General features: G+C 45.2%; 1 protein-coding gene across 1 annotated transcript; it reads left to right on the top strand.

Annotated features, from left to right (window-relative positions):
* The first annotated feature begins 439 nt into the window (after positions 1–439).
* Positions 440–16,809, top strand: LOC135050044 (chromatin accessibility complex protein 1-like). Its single transcript, XM_063956144.1, has 3 exons — positions 440–898; positions 2,102–2,228; positions 16,500–16,809. The coding sequence occupies exons 1-3, from the start codon at positions 776–778 to the stop codon at positions 16,688–16,690; spliced, it is 441 nt and encodes a 146-aa protein (XP_063812214.1). The 5' UTR covers positions 440–775; the 3' UTR covers positions 16,691–16,809.
* The last annotated feature ends 2,240 nt before the right edge of the window (positions 16,810–19,049 follow it).

Genomic DNA, 19,049 nt, shown 5'->3' on the forward strand with positions numbered 1-19,049 from the left:
TGCACACCAGTAGTACTAAATCTTTCTTAGAGTGCCCAGTCTCCTGCGGAGCCCGTCTATTCCCCATGGTCCTTACGGAGTCCCCAGCATCCACTAGGACGTTAGAGAAATACAAGTGGGTCATATGTAAGTGACCACCCTCTGTTGATTTTCAGGTGTCAAATTTGTGGCCCAAGACTAGTTAACCCTTGCAAAACTATTTTTTTTGAATAAGAAGCTGGAGCTCGAATAATAAGTGAATGAGAAGTTGGCCGAATAAGAAGCTAACTTCAGCATCGTGAGCTAGCCTTGAAAAATGATAAAACGGAGAGTGATAAAGAACCAACCAAACAGCTTTTTCAAACACATGCTGTAACATGGCAGCTGATTGGCTGGTACTTCATCGCTTTTCATGGCTTAGTACATCCGCCCCATGGTGACCAACAAAGCTCCGTAGAGTGGCTGCAGAGAGCGCATGGTGTAGCTACCCGGGAGCAGTGCACTATCCCAGCCGGGCTCCTCTCACGTGACAAGTGGTGTCCGGAGCCGGGCTGAGAGCGCAGTGGTCGGTGGCGCAGCCAGACCAACACAGAGAGTACAGCAGCCTACGCTCGCTGCTGCCCCGCCTCTTTGTGTTGTAGACTCAACCTTCAGCTGACCCCGGTGTGACCTCCAGCTTCACAGCTTGAGCCGCGAAGGAAGACGGAACATGTAGTTCCCGGGCGGAGCACGTGTCTGTGTTGTGTTGAATGTACAGATCTTTATTGTCCCCGGCGCACGGCGCGCACACGGGGAGATGGCGGCGCAGGAGAGCCGGCTGGTGTGTCTTCCGCTGTCTCGCATCAGAGTGATCATGAAGAGCTCCCCCGACGTGACCAATATCAACCAGGACGCCCTCATCATCACTGCCAAGGCAACGGTACGCGGGGGCATGTGGGGTGGTATTTATGTGATGTTATATCCAGGTGCCCATCATCAGTTCTGCTTCATACTAGGATTTGTGACATAGACCCAGGGGCTTATGGGAAAGGTCCTCTCCACGAAGGGAAACTAGAGGCTACCCTCATACTAGGGGCAATATGGTAGATGGTAGAACCAAGTGGGCTAAAGAACCTCTGATGTCAGGGGGAGGAGCTACGCTGGCAGAATAGTTCTTTCACTATCCACACCACTAACTACTCTCTTTAGTAACCTGGTGGCGAGCGAAACGGAATGGAGTGAGCCACCGAGCTCAAAGCGTGGCGAGTGCACAGTTCCGGTACCCTGTTCTAGGGATGACCATCGATGATCCCTAATCATTGATAATTTAAGGCCGATGTTGAATGGTTTTGCCATCAATGGAAGAGAACCAGATGGTTTCCCTCCATCGATGGTTTAGCCTAAACAAATATATATATATATAATATTATTATAAATTTTTTTTTTTTCTTTTTACAAGATGCCGGGACACAGAGCATAGCTCTGGCCCTGACACCTGTGAAGCTCCGCTCCTGGGCTGTGATTGGCCTCTGAGTCATTCACATAGTTAACAGATGACCATCGATGGTCTCCCATAACATAGTTAGGAACCATTGATGGCGAACCCACCGATGGGCATCCCTACCCTGTTCGGCCTTTACTCTTCCCCCTGGTGACGTCAGAGGTCCTTTCTCCAACTTGGTTTTAGCAATAACTGGGGCAATATGTGAGGGGGGTGAGTGATGTCATGTCACAGGATGGAGTGTGTAATATGAAGAAGGATACAGCCTGTGTACATATGGCTTAGGGTAGTGTGATCATGTATACTCCCACAGCCCACAGTAAGGTAGTCGGCACCCACACCCGCTCCTACGTTAGGAGTGCTTCATGCAACAACAACAAACTCTGCAGGCGTCACAATAAAGGTACAAATATACTATAATAAACATACCAGGTTACCATGGAAGGAGTGCCAGAATAGGGCACGTTATATCATATTGCCCTGTACATAAGGCAGGCTTAGAATGGCTTGGGTGGGGAGAGAATTGTAGCATGGACAGTGACATTGCCTCCTCACAGGCACTCTGTAAGTAAGTCTTTGTTACGTGCCACGGTCTGCACCTGCTGAGTTTAATGACATGCCTGTTTCTTCACTCCTTCGCAGGAGCTGTTTGTGAAGTACTTGGCTTCTTACTCCTATAAACATGGGTCCGGCAAAGAAACCAACACGCTCACATATGACGACTTGTCAAACACTGTAGAAGAATCGGAGACCTTTCAGTTCCTCTCTGGTAGGTGAAGGCTGTACACAAAGGTGTTCTAAGGCCAACTGTACTCGCACAAGCTGGCCAACATATAACAGCTTCTAATATATACTTGACTACTTTATGGGCCTTCCAGAGGTAAGGCGCAAAGGGTATTGTTCAAAAGGTCAATAGTGAAGAGGGCGACAGTGTCTTGGTTGACATGAAAAAGTCAACACAAGGTTCTTTTCTCTTACGTCCTAGAGGATACTGGGGTCCATTTAGTACCGTGGGGTATAGATAGGTCCACTAGGTGCCATGGGCACTTTAAGAATTTGATAGTGTGGGCTGGCTCCTCCCTCTATGCCCCTCGTACCAGACTCAGTTTAGAAAATGTGCCCGGAGGAACCGGTCACGCTGAAGGAAGCTCCTGAAGAGTTTTCTGCATTTATTTACTATGTTTGTTATTTTCAGGCTGGGCTGGTTGGCACCAGCCTGCCTGCTTCGTGGGACTTGGGAAGGGGGGCACCTCTTGAAGGGTTAATGGTATGGCGGCATGAGGGTAAGGAAATGCACGGCTTCTACACGGGGCGGAATGCGTTTCCGGACACAGTACACAACTGCGTACCTTCATATTCCGATCTAGCCGCCTCATCAGGCTTATCTCAGGTTTGCACTGCAGGACTCTCACTACCGGTTTTGGGCCCTGCCATTTGGTCTATCCACGGCACCAAGGGTGTTCACCAAGGTGATGGCAGAGATGATGTGTCTACTCCGCAAGCAGGGAGTAAACATAATTCCGTACCTGGACGATCTCCTGATAAAAGCGCCGTCCAGGGAAAGGTTGCTGGACAGCATTTCTCTCTCAACCAAACTCCTCCAGGATCATGGGTGGATTCTGAACCTTCCAAAATCTCACCTAGATTCCTGGGAATGATACTGGACACGGAGTCACAAAAGTTGTTCCTTTCCGTTGGAAAAGGCATTGGTAATCCAATCTTCACATGCACCAGAGGATCCGTTTGTTGCCAAAGGCCAGGATCTCCCTTCTGTGGTGGCTACAGTCATCTCACCTCATCGCAGGATGGAGGTTCGGAATTCAGAGCTGGATTCTGTTAACCGCAGACGCAAGCCTCAGAGGTTGGGGAGCAGTCACTCAGGGGGTGCAGATTCAGGGAAGATGGTCCAGTCAGGAAGTCATCCTTCCAATCAACATTCTGGAACTCAGGGCCATATACAGTTCTTACCATAACGTATATTTCTCCTTCGGGCACATTTTTAGCTATAATTTGCTGTGGGAGGGGGCATAGAGGGGAGGAGCCAGCTCACCCAGTTGAAGAAATTTAAAGTGCACTGGCTCCTTTGGATCCCATCCATACCCCATTGTACTAGTTTCCCCCAATATCCCTTATGGACTATGAGAAAAGGATTTACCGGTAGGTATTAAAATCCTATTTTGTGGGTATCAAATTGTAGGTTTCAACACAAGATACACCAATTAGTGTACCGCTTTGGTTGCCACGCTTCGAGCAAGATGACTCGGTCCGCTCGGCAAAGATTACCATTCCCAGTCATAGTATACGTGGTTGGTAAAGTATGAAAAAGTTGTAAAAATGCAAGAAAAAAAAAAACTCATGTCAGTCATTTGTTGTTTCGACAGTTGTCATGTTGGCCATATGAATTGACCTATTGTGACATTACAACTTTGCAATTTGCTGGTGACCCCTTCATAGCGCAGTAAATTGTGTCATCAGTGGTCTGTCCTGTCCGCTTCTAAAGAAAGAGGTGGGACAGTGGCATTCACTCCTGCAATTCCAGCAGGATTCCCTCAAATTTGGGAGAGTAGGCAAGTATGTAATACTTTCAGGTAGTAATTATTTAAGGCAGCAATCCCACAAAAAAAATCCTTCCTTGATTTGTTTCGTCAGGCTGCCATTAAGAACTTGTAATTTGCACAATTTGACAATGTCATTATCTATCATGGTAGTCACAGTGAGCAAGGAAGCTTTTGGAATGCTCCCCCTGAGCTCTGTTTTCAATGTGGCATCCTCCTCTGCCATCTCATGTCGTTCTGAGCATCTGTCTGTGACTGACAGCCATACTAGGAGTGTTCCTTTAACAATTCAGCCAATATAAAATCAGGACACTCTCAATACACATCACACAAACTATTAACAGGAAACTATTTTAGATAACTCTGCTTTTCTTTAGGTTTGGATCATACATATAACATATTCAGCATTGTCCGGTAGGTGGAAATGGTTTTAATGCTACCATTTTAATGTGTTTTTATGTGCTGTTGGATTTTTTGTTTATAGGTGCAACTAGTAATAAATAATACACACAATTTAGAAGTATATCTAGTTTGTCACCTTTTTTTACTTGATCAGTTTTTAATATGTAAACGTTCTGAGAGTTTACAGTTGAGGAGGATAAATTCTGTAGTGGCAAAGAACTTGAGATGTGTGATAAAATACAGTACAGTAGAAGAAGAAGGTAGCTTCTCAATGACAATTAGGCTTTCTCTGTTATTCCTCTAGTGATTGGGCGACACCTATTGCACACTGATTTGCAAGTTTATGCCCCTGGACCCTGAAGGTGTTCTACACGTACATGACGTATGACACCGTTTTGTATCTCTTTTTAGTTTCTTTATGTAATATGAGTCGGTGATTGGTGGAGCAGCACTTTATTTTGTCATTTTGTTTTTTGTAGGGTTTAAAACTAGGGTAAAGCACCATTATCTAAAGTAATTTTGTGTTAACAGCCATACTTGTCTGACCTCCAGAGATATTTTGAAAGTGAGGTATTGATTTGTAGGAGGATCACTGAAATTAAATCAGATTCAGAAGTAAAATATACTTAAATATCTATTGAAAGGGGGAAAAAATCATTGTTTATTTTACTAATATCATCTTCTATTTATAATATGCTGCAAGCTTTTATATTGTTATATATAGGGAATAGCATACAATAAAGAAACAAAAGTACATTACACACTAGTTTACAGTTAACATAATATAATACAAACCCACCAACTAAACACTTTTATTGGGATTAAAAGGGAAGAGGGCCCTGCTTGGGAATTGTAAGCTGTAGGGAGAGAAAGGGCAGACATAAGAGGAGTGGATGGAGGGTTAGGATAAGCTTTGGCAGGGGGGAATAAAAAAGTAAGATTGAAGGGCATGTTTAAAGACTGAGGTTGGGGGGGTCCAATTGGGAGCGAGGTTTACTGAGGTAAAAAACCTTGTTTGCCTCGTGTTCAATTTTGGATTACCGTGGGTGCGCGTGCTCTCGATACCCAATAAAAAAAAAAAGTAGTTGCAGACTTTTCAGAGCTGAAAACCCTGTGGCGCGTAAAAAAAACCCATACTCATCTGTCTGGTGGTCTTCTGGGCTCCCAGTGTGCTCCCCTCCATATTCCGACTGGGAATGGGGCTGCTGGTAGGCCCCGGGGCTGCAGTGAGGCGCAAGGACTGCTAGGAGATGTAAGAAATCGAAAAAGGATAATAGTAACTTGCGCCCAAAAAACAGCAGCCCGGGTTCCAACCCTAAGAGCACCACTCCTTATCACAGTCACCAAAACAGAAAAATGGGATGATTCCCAAGCGCTGTTCTATATATATAGATATCTTCCCATTGGACTTCAACCACAGGTATCTTAGAAAGAGAAAAAAAACACAAACACGTCCTGTGTGTATAAATTATCCTCAATTCTTTATAATGAAAAGAAGGGGTCCACCACTGACCTCAAAACAAGGCCCTATGTTCACGTAAAGGTATCTTTCTGGAACTTCACTCTAAGCATATCCAAGTATATTCACATTCGTTTTACTTGACTTATTGGTATATAGCTCACCTCCAGTAAATGCCCTATGTTCACCAAAAGGTATCTTTATTCCAGGGATCCACCGTAGCATAAAATCCCGCTCAGTTTTTGTAATCACCGGCAAAAAAGTTCATGTATCTCGTGTATTTTTTAAGTAATTTATTAAAAAAGGATAAAATTCATAAAGACATAACCCACTATTAACGACAAGACCACGTACCACTTCACAACCCTCAGATGGAAACAGAGGGGGGGGGGGGAAAGCTTAAAGTGGAAAATAGACTAAACCACAATTAAGTGGCATACAAAATGATCCACAAAAAAACTCTAGTGAGTGGCAGTGTCAAGTCTGGGGTTAGTGACTGTAATCTCACCTACGCGTTTCGGAACTGGCGTTCCTTCCTCAGGATGTGAAGTGATAATGGCCCTGCCGGTACCCTTTTATCCCCCACAGTACAGTCACATGTTCTAAACAAACGAATAGGATTAGTTGTTATTTAAACAGCCTTATCCATTGCAAATACCTCCATACAGTAACTAGAATTTCTCTAACGTCCTAGTGGATGCTGGGAACTCCGTAAGGACCATGGGGAATAGACGGGCTCCGCAGGAGACTGGGCACTCTAAGAAAGATTTAGGACTACCTGGTGTGCACTGGCTCCTCCCTCTATGACCCTCCTCCAAGCCTCAGTTAGATTTCTGTGCCCGGCTGAGCTGGATGCACACTAGGGGCTCTCCTGAGCTCCTAGAAAGAAAGTGTTTGTTAGGTTTTTTATTTTCAGTGAGACCTGCTGGCAACAGGCTCACTGCATCGAGGGACTAAGGGGAGAAGAAGCGAACCTACCTAAGTGGTGGTAGCTTGGGCTTCTTAGGCTACTGGACACCATTAGCTCCAGAGGGATCGAACACAGGACATGACCTCGTCGTCCGTTCCCGGAGCCGCGCCGCCGTCCCCCTTATAGAGCCAGAAGCAAGAAGGTGGTCCAGGAAATCGGCGGCTGAAGACTTCTGTCTTCTCCAAGGTAGCGCACAGCACTGCAGCTGTGCGCCATTGCTCCTCATGCACACCACACACTGCGGTCACTGATGGGTGCAGGGCGCTGGGGGGCGCCCTGAGCAGCACTATTTACACCTTGGCTGGCAAACTAACACCATATATAGCCCCAGGGGCTATATAGGTGTATATTAACCCCTGCCAGATACATTAAAATAGCGGGAGAAAGCCCACCGAAAAAGGGGCGGGGCCTTTTCCCTCAGCACACTGGCACCATTTTTCCCTCACAGCTCCGCTGGAAGGAAGCTCCCTGGCTCTCCCCTGCAGTCCTGCACTACAGAAAAGGGTAAAAAAGAGAGGGGGGGGCACAAATTAGGCGCAGTATAACGTTTTTATGCAGCTATAAGGGGAAAACGCACTTCTATAGGTGATATCCCTGTGATATATAGCGCTCTGGTGTGTGCTGGCATACTCTCCCTCTGTCTCCCCAAAGGGCTTTGTGGGGTCCTGTCCTCTGTGAGAGCATTCCCTGTGTGTCTGCTGTGTGTCGGTACTGCTGTGTCGACATGTATGAGGAGGAAAATGATGTGGAGGCGGAGCAAATGCCTGTGAATGTGATGTCACCCCCTGAGGGGTCGACACCGGTGTGGCTGGACTTATGGAAGGAATTGCGTGAAAGTGTCAACTCCTTACACAATAGGTTTGACGACATAGGACAGCCGGCTACACAGCTTGTGCCTGTTCCAGCGTCTCAAATGTCATCAGGGGCTTTAAAACGCCCGCTACCTCAGGTGACAGATACAGACGTCGACACGGATACCGACTCCAGTGTCGACGGTGATGAGACTAGTGTACCCTCCAATAGGTCCACCCGTTACATGATTGAGGCAATGAAAAATGTTTTACACATTTCTGATAATACCCCAGGTACCACAAAAAAGGATATTCTGTTTGGTGAGAAAAAACTACCCGTAGTTTTTCCTGCATCTGAGGAATTAAATGAGGTGTGTGAGGAAGCGTGGACTTCCCCCGATAAGATATTGATAATTTCAAAACGATTATTGGCAGCGTACCCTTTCCCGCTAGAGGATAGGTCACGTTGGGAAACACCCCCTAGGGTAGACAAGGCGCTGACACGCTTGTCAAAGAAGGTGGCACTACCGTCTCCGGATACGGCCACCCTGAAGGAACCTGCTGATAGAAAGCAGGAAGCTACCCTAAAGGCTATTTACACACACTCGGGCATTATATTGCGACCAGCGATTGCATCAGCTTGGATGTGCAGTGCTGCTGCTGCGTGGTCAGATTCCCTTTTGGATAATATTGATACCATGGATAGGGACAATATTTTGCTGACGCTTGAGCATATAAAAGATGCAGTCTTATACATGCGTGATGCACAGAGGGATATTTGCCGGCTGGCATCAAGAGTAAGCGCTATGTCCATTGCCGCCAGACGGGGGTTATGGACTAGGCAATGGTCAGGTGATGCCGACTCAAAGCGGCACATGGAAGTTTTGCCCTATAAGGGGGTGGAACTGTTTGGGGATGGTCTTTCGGACCTCGTGTCCACAGCTACTGCTGGGAAATCGACCTTTTTGCCACAGGCTGCCCCACAGCAAAAGAAAGCACCGTATTATCAGGTACAATCCTTTCTGCCCCAGAAAAGCAAGAGGGCTAGAGGCTCATCCTTTCTGCCGAGAGGCAAAGGTAGAGGAAAAAAGCTGCAACACACAGCTAGTTCCCAAGAGCAGAAGTCCTCCCCTGCGTCCGGTAAGTCCACAGCATGACGCTGGGGCTGCTCAGGCGGACCCGGGTACGGTGGGGGCCCGTCTCAAAAATTTCAGCGCACAGTGGGCTCTCTCACAGGTGGATCCCTGGATCCTTCAAGTAGTACTTCAGGGGTACAGGCTGGAATTCGAGACGTCTCCCCCCCGCCGTTTCCTAAAATCTGCCTTACCGGCAACTCCCTCTGCCAGGGAGGCAGTGTTGGTGGCTATTCAAAAACTGTATTCACAGCAAGTGTTTGTCAAGGTACCCCTCCTTCAGCAAGGAAAGGGTTCCTATTCCACAATGTTTGTGGTACCGAAACCGGACGGTTCGGTGAGACCCATCTTAAATTTAAAATCCTTGAACACTTATATCAAAAGGTTCAAGTTCAAGATGGAATCGCTCAGGGCGGTTATTGCGAGCCTGGAGGAGGGGGACTACATGGTCTCCCTGGACATCAAGGATGCGTATCTTCATGTCCCCATTTATCCTCCTCACCAGGAGTACCTCAGATTTGTGGTACAGGACTGTCACTATCAGTTCCAGACGCTGCCGTTTGGGTTATCCACAGCACCGAGGGTCTTTACCAAGGTAATGGCCGAAATGATGATACTCCTTCGCAAGAAAGGTGTTTCAATTATCCCGTACTTGAACGATCTCCTGATAAAGGCGAGGTCCAAGGAACAGTTGATGGTGGGGGTAGCACTTTCTCGGGAAGTGCTACAACAGCACGGCTGGATTCTCAATATTCCAAAGTCACAGCTGGTCCCGACGACACGTCTTCTGTTCCTGGGAATGATTCTGGACACAGACCAGAAAAGAGTGTTTCTTCCAGTGGAAAAAGCAGAGGAGTTGTCAACTCTAGTCAGAGACATCCTAAAACCGGGACAGGTGTCGGTACATCAATGCACACGAGTCCTGGGAAAAATGGTAGCCTCGTACGAGGCAATTCCATTCGGAATTGTTCCACGCAAGGACTTTCCAGTGGGACCTGTTGGACAAATGGTCCGGGTCCCATCTCCAGATGCAACAGCGGATAACCCTGTCGGCAAGGACCAGGGTGTCGCTGCTGTGGTGGCTGCAGAGGGCTCATCTACTAGAGGGCCGCAGATTCGGAATACAGGATTGGGTCCTGGTGACCACGGATGCCAGCCTTCGGGGCTGGGGGGCAGTCACACAGGGAAGAAATTTCCAAGAACTGTGGTCAAATCAGGAGATTTCGCTGCACATAAATATTCTGGAGCTAAGGGCCATTTACAATGCCCTAAGTCAAGCAAGACCCCTGCTTCAGAACCGGCCGGTGCTGATCCAGTCAGACAACATCACGGCGGTCGCCCATGTAAACAGACAGGGCGGCACAAGAAGCAGGAGGGCAATGGCAGAAGCCACAAGGATTCTCCGATGGGCAGAGAATCATGTGCTAGCACTGACAGCAGTATTCATTCCGGGAGTGGACAACTGGGAAGCAGACTTCCTCAGCAGGCACGACCTCCACCCGGGAGAATGGGGACTTCATCCAGAAGTTTTCCGAATGCTGGTAAACCGTTGGGAAAAACCACAGGTGGACATGATGGCGTCCCGCCTCAACAAAAAGCTAAAAAGGTATTGCGCCAGGTCAAGGGACCCTCAGGCGATCGCTGTGGACGCTCTAGTGACACCATGGGTGTACCAGTCGGTTTATGTGTTTCCTCCTCTGCCTCTCATACCCAAGGTACTGAGAATCATAAGAAGGCGAGGAGTGAGAACTATTCTCGTGGCTCCGGATTGGCCAAGAAGAGCTTGGTACCCGGAACTTCAAGAGATGCTTGCAGAGGACCCTTGGCCTCTGCCGCTCAGACAAGACCTGCTGCAGCAGGGTCCCTGTCTGTTCCAAGACTTACCGCGGATGCGTTTGACGGCATGGTGGTTGAACGCCGGATCCTAAAGGAAAAAGGCATTCCGGAGGAAATCATCCCTACCCTGATCAAAGCCAGGAAGGATGTCACCGCAAAGCATTATCACCGTATTTGGCGGAAGTATGTTGCTTGGTGTGAGGCCAAGAAGGCCCCAACGGAGGAATTTCAACTGGGTCGATTCCTACATTTCCTACAAGCAGGTGTGACTTTGGGCCTCAAATTGGGGTCCATTAAAGTCCAGATCTCGGCCCTGTCGATTTTCTTCCAGAAAGAACTGGCTTCACTGCCTGAAGTTCAGACTTTTGTCAAGGGAGTTCTGCATATTCAGCCTCCTTTTGTGCCCCCAGTGGCACCTTGGGATCTCAATGTGGTCTTGGAGTTTCTAAAATCACATTGGTTTGAGCCACTTAAGACTGTGGATTTAAAATATCTCACGTGGAAAGTGGTTATGTTGTTGGCTCTGGCTTCGGCCAGGCGTGTGTCAGAATTGGCGGCTTTGTCCTGTAAAAGCCCCTATCTGATTTTCCATATGGATAGGGCAGAGTTGAGGACTCGTCCTCAGTTTCTCCCGAAGGTGGTATCAGCTTTTCACTTGAACCAAACTATTGTGGTGCCTGCGGCTACTAGGGACTTGGAGGATTCCAAGTTTCTGGACGTAGTCAGGGCCATGAAAATATATGTTTCCAGGACGGCTGGAGTCAGGAAGACTGACTCGCTGTTTATCCTGTATGCACCCAACAAGCTGGGTGCTCCTGCTTCTAAGCAGACTATCGCGCGCTGGATTTGTAGCACTATTCAGCTGGCGCATTCTGCGGTAGGACTACCGCAGCCTAAATCAGTAAAAGCCCATTCCACAAGGAAGGTGGGCTCATCTTGGGCGGCTGCCCGAGGGGTCTCGGCTTTACAACTTTGCCGAGCTGCTACTTGGTCAGGGGCAAAACACGTTTGCAAAATTCTATAAATTTGATACCCTGGCTGAGGAGGACCTGGAGTTCTCTCATTCGGTGCTGCAGAGTCATCCGCACTCTCCCGCCCGTTTGGGAGCTTTGGTATAATCCCCATGGTCCTTACGGAGTCCCCAGCATCCACTAGGACGTCAGAGAAAATAAGAATTTACTCACCGGTAATTCTATTTCTCGTAGTCCGTAGTGGATGCTGGTCGCCCATCCCAAGTGCGGATTGTCTGCAATACTTGTAAATAGTTATTGTTACACAAATCGGGTTGTTATTGCGAGCCATCTGTTCAGAGGCTCCTTTTTGTTATCATACTGTTAACCGGGTTTCCTATCACGAGTTATATGGTGTGATTGGTGTGGCTGGTATGAGTCTTACCCGGGATTCAAAATCCTTCCTTATTGTGTCAGCTCTTCCGGGCACAGTGTCCTAACTGAGGCTTGGAGGAGGGTCATAGGGGGAGGAGCCAGTGCACACCAGGTAGTCCTAAATCTTTCTTAGAGTGCCCAGTCTCCTGCGGAGCCCGTCTATTCCCCATGGTCCTTACGGAGTCCCCAGCATCCACTACAGACTACGAGAAATAGAATTACCGGTGAGTAAATTATTATTATAAAACATACAATACACATCTATACATTAAAGCCGGTAATTATTCATAATAATACATGATATCCAAGAAAAGAGTATAATTTCATAAATTGGTAAAAACGAATATATGTAATGGAATTTTGGATAGGAGTACCATCCACTCTAAAGGGCATAAAAGAATCCCAATCCCCATGGTGTCCAAGTCATTTATTCTTTATGTGGGAACTCCCATCATCCTCTCCTTTGTGATCACATGATCCTGTGGAATGACATGTCCTCCAATGTTAATATCGATCGCTATGGCAACCGCACGTCCGCTCTTTTCTGTATTCATTATCGCGGCTTGTCTCCTTCATACCGGAAGTCGTCATCCCTCACTTCCTGTTGTTGAAACGCAAACAGGAAGTGTCCGATTGCCGCTATGGAACGCATCCGTTTTCTATGGATATCTACGTCCCCGTTTCATGCACACAAACGATGGATGGCCCCAGAGATTTTCATCTTCATTTTGGGGGTATTCAATCATTCCAACCACAATTATATATGTCATAGCATAAAAAAAGAGAAAAACAAGACAAGGGTAAATATATAAACGTGGCAACGATCAACATATTAAATGATCTGTAAAACATGTATTTTTAAAGTTATGTATAAAATTGGTAAATACCTAGGTACATGTAAAACATATATGATAAAAGATTCCCGCATAAAACTACATCTTATCATAAAAACCATTTGGTCTCGAATTCCACGTTTAATCCCCTAGGGACCAATGTTTGTAACTCATAAATTTTCTTCATTTCTGCTCGTGCTAGTTTCGATTCACCATTATTTTGACGCCAATCCGATGTTATGTTGGCAATACCACAAACTCACAATATGTTCTATTTTGCAATTATGCTTTGTTTTGAAATGAGCAGATACATTATAACTCTCTAGACCCTTTTTTATGTTACGTACATGCTCTGCCATACGAACTTTTAAAGGACGTGTAGTGCGTCCTACATATTGCGCACTGCAGGAACATTCCAACAAATAAATACAATTGCTGGTGTTACAGGTGATGAAATCCTTAATGGGATAAGAAATATTGGTCTGTGTGGACTTATGTGTTGATTTTACTCTCTGTACTTTTACATGATCTACACATAACACACATCCCACAACAATAGAATCCCTTTGATATCCTTGTAGTTCTTTTACCTACAGATGTTACGCTTTTGACAATCTGATCCTTAATTTTCCTCGCCTTATGATATATAAAGGAGGGTTTTTTCTCCACTTGATTAATTAATAAGGGATCTCTTTCTAAGATACACCAGTGTTTCCTAAAAATACTTTCAATCTGTCTAAATTGACTATTATACTCGGTAATAAATGGAATAGACTTCCTTGTCTTAAGTTTTTTTGACTTTTCTTTTAAAATGTCCGTACGGGATAACAAGGCACTATCTTCCATAGCTTTTTTCACAGAGTTATCCTCATAACCTTTTTCCATAAATTGAGTTTGTAATAGCTGTGCCTGTTGATGATATGTTTCAATCTCTGTACAATTACGTCTTATACGCTGAAATTGGCCCATAGGTATACTCCGTAGCCAATTATGTTTTTTTTCTCTTTCTAAGATACCTGTGGTTGAAGTCCAATGGGAAGATAGATATATATATATATATATATATATATAGATATAGATATATATATATATATATATATATATATATATATATATATATATATATATATATATATATATATATATATATATATAGAACAGCGCTTGGGAATCATCCCATTTTTCTGTTTTGGTGCTAGGAGATGTAGTTCTCCCAGCAGCGGGTTCCGAGGGGGATTACACAAGAAAAAGGGGGAACTGGCGCTGGTTGTATCTCCAATAAGATAAACGGATGGATAAATTAAAATTGTTTATTAACATAAATATAAATTCATTATGTGCTCAATTAAAAAACATGATTAAACATGTATATGACTGAGAAGTAAAAAATTTAGTAAGATATAACTGCTCTCCTTCTAATCCACACTCGGATCCCGGACAAATGGGGTATAGACCATGGTACTAATGTGGACCCCAGCATCCTCTATGGACTATGAGAAAAGGATTTACCGGTGGCCGTGCCTAGAGAAACACATCAAGACAACCGAACTGCCGCTGTCCTTCTCCACTTATGTAAAAGGATCCAGATATGGACTTGTAAAAGCAGACTCCCTGGACCTTTCATCTAATTGTTGGACCGAGTGCATTAAAGCGTTTTGTGGAACACCCTGTGGACTGCACCTATACAGCTTGCTTGCTGGACAATCCAAGTGCTTTTGGACACCACTAAACCACGGGTAATACCAGCTGTCCTCATCGGTACCTAATTGTTAGCTATTGCATTATTTGTCCGGGATCCGAGTGTGGATTAGAAGGAGAGCAGTTATATCTTACTAAATTTTTTTACTTCTCAGTCATATACATGTGTAATCATGTTTTTTAATTAAGCACATAATGAATTTATATTTGTTAATAAACCATTTTAATTTATCCATCCGGTTATCTTATTGGAGATACAACCAGCGCCAGTTCCCCCTTTTTCTTGTGTAAACCTTGGTTTTGTTATTGGGACTGACAATCCCTTACTGGCAGCTTTGACAGCGCATCTGGGATTTTCCTATATTTTGTATACCCGAGGGGGATTACACAGGTTTCACACAGACCAGGGGTCAGTCTCACACACATGCACAGTCATACACACTTCCACAGGGAGGCAATCAGGAGACCGCCTGTCAGGATCCCGGTGGTCACAATGCTGACGCTGGAATCCTGACAGGCGGTGAATTGCAAACGCCGGGAGCCATTCAGTCTCTGTCTATGGGTGTCCGTGACACCCATCGAAGGAGCAAACCTGTGGTTAGCACAGCAAGCCTGCAAGGGGCTTTATAGCGCTCGGCATGGCGGCCGGGATGTCGTATGTATTCCCTTCCACACACTTGCAAGCAGTCACACACCCTCCAGACACCTCACATACTCACCGCTACTGCAGAGGACCGGCTTCCGACACTGGATAATGAAAACCCCGCTTCGGAAGATGAGTAATTACTGACTAATTACGGTAATTGAAAACTTCCAATTGCTTAATTAATTAGTCCTGGGGGGGGGGGGGGGGGGGTGTGTCTTGCTGGGGTGCTGCCAGGGTCCCAGGGCAAGTGCCACTGATTTTTCCTAAAATTAACAGTTTTTACGGAACATCAGACATGATCAGAAGGTGCAGTGATTTCTCTAAAAATCTAATTCTAGAGTTCTAATTGAATACCAAAACGGAGGGGGGGGGGGGGGGGGGGGGAATAATTCCACCTGCAATTGGATTCCCCCCTAGGTGAAAGTCTGAGTGTGGTATGGCATTCCTGTGGTTGGTAGCAGTATATCAGGAATTGGTATGGCAAGCGTGGGCAGTGGTGACAGGGAATAGGAGAGCAGGTGACTGGTGGTAGAACAGAGTAGGGGAAGCGGGGGTTGGGTGGAGATATAGATAGATGGATGGGAGTGAGTGAAGGCAGATTGAATGTGTTACAGAACAATGAGGCAGGTAGCAGAATTTAGAGAGAGGATTAAGTAGGTGCTAGCTGGGAGTGGGGTAGGTCAGAGAGGAGTAAGTTCTGGTAATCAAGGCAGAACATGATATAAGCTGGTGGTTTCAGTGGTTTTGGCCTGATCCTGGAAGTTTACTTGCTCTTTTTGTGCTTTACCCCCATCTCGGAATCAGACCCCATGTACAGAGCAACATGCACTCTGCAAGCTGAACTAGTATCACTTTGCACCTATACCAATGTTTTTAGTGAAAACCACATATAAAGCACTTTACATAATAAAATGTGTGGGAGATTATTTAAAAGCCAATACAATATAATTCTCAAATAACCTTTTAAAGTGACATAGGGGGTAATTCCAAGTTGATCGTAGCAGGAATTTAGTTAGCAATTGGGCAAAACCAAGTGCAATGCAAGGAAGGCAGATTTTAAATGTGCAGAGAGAGTTAGATTTGGGTGGGGTGTGTTCAATCTGCAATCTAATTTGCAGTGTAAAAATAAAGCAGCCAGTATTTACCCTGCACAGAAATAAAATAACCCACCCAAATCTAACTCTCTCTGCACATGTTAAATCTGCCTCCCCTGCAGTGCACATGGTTTTGCCCAATAGCTAACTATATTTCTGCTGCGATCAACTTGGAATTACCCCCATAGTTTATAACCTGTTTCCACATTAAGGTGTGTGTGGTATGTTCCATTCACAGACATATTACCCAAGAAAATACTAGGCAGTGACTACTTGAAGATGTTGCAGAAAGAAGAGGAAGGTGGTGATGATGAGGATGAAGATGAAAAGGAGGAGGATGAAGAGGATGAGGAAGAAAGTGACGAGTCTGATGATGAAGATGAGAATTATGAGAAAGATGAGAATGAAGAGGAGGAAGAAGATGATTAATGTTACTGTCTCTCTAGGAACACTTTTGAACTGCAGATTTATTTTTGTATTTTTATTTTTTATATAACATTCCAACTTTACTGCTCCTTTAAAGAACAATAAAGTGTTTTGAGTCTAAACTGCACAAAATAATTATAGTTATTAAATTATACTGGTACGTTACATTATTTACAAATGTGTCCTCATTCACCTATTCATCTCTGCAATATGGTAAGACTTAGACGCTCCACCACTGGTAGTGATTCACAGACTTTCATACTTTTTTCTAAATTTAATCGCATCTTTTAAGGGCTGGTATTCCATTAGCCTTGGTGATTTACAGCGGGCAATTGACTTGCCCAGGACTATCCTATTAGCCCCGATACCAGCAGTTATCGGGAATTATGTTAAGCTTCGCACCCCTATAAACAGCCCTTAGAAAAAAAACATTGGTCTGGGAACTTATCCTGGATCTCATATGTTTTCTCCCGAAAACAGGTCACTTTTTGGCTGAAAAAATGGGCTACAATTTGATAGTCCTATAATGACCATCAGGCTAAAATCAAGATAAAAGCCTATTTTTTTTCAGCCAAAAAAAATAGCGCTGGCAATTGAGTACCGCCCTAAGTCACTTATAGGGGAGAATTCAACTCCGTGATGTGCGGTGGGGTGAGGCAGAGGCTTTCCTGTCATACTAACGTTTGTGTCAGAGTTTTGACTGTATAAAGTATATAAAAAATACAAAGAATATGTTTGAAATATCTTCTTTGTATTATTCTAATCATTTTTATAGCCAAAACTCTGGAGTAAAAAATCTATGGCAGGTGAAGCAGTGACTTTCCTGCATATCTTATCCGTACATCTCTGATCAAAACTCACCAAATATCCTGGAGTATATACTGCTGCACCTTTGTATAATGCCCACATGTATCCTTTGGTTCATATATTGCGTGTAAATTTGGCTCTGGTGCTAGCCAGGGCCTCCTGAGCCATTTACCCCACCACACGTCCCTAATTCAACTGAGGGTGGGAAACTTAAAAAACCCTGCAGTGTGGTGTTTTTCTCGCAGCCTGCTATTCAATTTTTCCACGTACCTACAGAGCAAGAAAGATTTTTTTTTTCCTAAAATCTTTTATTTGTAGGAAAAATCACCAGGACTTGCTCTGGCGCCCCGGCGGCACCAATTAGCTTAATTAGTCTGCAATTACCCACCTACCGAAGCGATGTCTCCTCCAGCTGCGGGATCCGGACTCCTGCAGCAGCGAGGAGTGTAGTAATGTGTGTGTACCACCAGTGTGTGTGCTGTCCTGATCTCCCCTCCCAAAGGCAGCAGCTGGGACAACTACATTTCCCAGCAGCCCCCAAGCCTCCCAACAGCCCCCTCCCCAGTGCAAAGATGGAGGGGAGACCACGGTAATCCAAAATTGGGCTCAAGGTTTTTTTGCTCGCTAAACCTCGGGCCCAATTGATTTCCTGCTACAGTATACTAGGTAGACTAGATTAGTACTTTTGTGGCAAAGGAATTGATATAAATTCACAGATTAAGCACAATGATGTGTGGCGGGAAGCATGGAGTATCTTCCTCATAGCAGACCTCCATCTTTTGTCTTTTGCACAAGTTATTGTACAAGTCACACCCAGAAGCTGTAACAAATGCATTGTCTAGGGTTCCCGAGCATTGTAGTTGTGTCCCATTAGCAATGACAATAAGATGCAAATTTTGTGAAAAAGTCTGTGGTGAGACGCATGGCGTGGTTTAGTAACGCAGGGGGTAATTTAGAGTTGATCACAGCAGCAAATTTGTTAGCTAATGGACAAAACCATGTGCACTGCAGGGGGGGCAGATATAACATGTGCAGAGAGAGTTAGATTTGGGTGGGTTATTTTGTTTCTGTGCAGGGTAAATACTGGCTGCTTTATTTTTACACTGCAATTTAGATTTCAGTTTGAACACACCACCCCCCTGCAGTGCACATGGTTTTGCCCATTAGGTAACAAATTTGCTGCTGCAATCAGATCTGAATTAGGCCCAGAGTCCTTTGTGTTCCAAACGGGGCTATTTGCTCGATTTGAGTATAGGTGTATGTGTACAGAGCTGTATAAAGTAAAGTTAAAACTAAATTTCTCTATCGTCCTAGTGGATGCTGGGGTTCCTGAAAGGACCATGGGGAATAGCGGCTCCGCAGGAGACAGGGCACAAAAAGTAAAGCTTTAGGATCAGGTGGTGTGCACTGGCTCCTCCCCCTATGACCCTCCTCCAAGCCAGTTAGATTTTTGTGCCCGGCCGAGAAGGGTGCAATCTAGGTGGCTCTCCTAAAGAGCTGCTTAGAAAAGTTTAGCTTAGGTTTTTTATTTTACAGTGAGTCCTGCTGGCAACAG

Source organism: Pseudophryne corroboree, chromosome 2, assembly GCF_028390025.1.
Source record: "Pseudophryne corroboree isolate aPseCor3 chromosome 2, aPseCor3.hap2, whole genome shotgun sequence".
Classification (NCBI taxonomy): Eukaryota; Metazoa; Chordata; class Amphibia; order Anura; family Myobatrachidae; genus Pseudophryne; species Pseudophryne corroboree.

Bases quoted from the DNA above. Each gene is read 5' to 3' on its own strand.
- LOC135050044 (XM_063956144.1), top strand. From the start codon at position 776: ATGGCGGCGCAGGAGAGCCGGCTGGTGTGTCTTCCGCTGTCTCGCATC. The intron at 899-2,101 runs GTACGCGGGGGC...ACTCCTTCGCAG, and splicing joins TCATCACTGCCAAGGCAACG to GAGCTGTTTGTGAAGTACTT. The intron at 2,229-16,499 runs GTAGGTGAAGGC...TTCCATTCACAG, and splicing joins GACCTTTCAGTTCCTCTCTG to ACATATTACCCAAGAAAATA.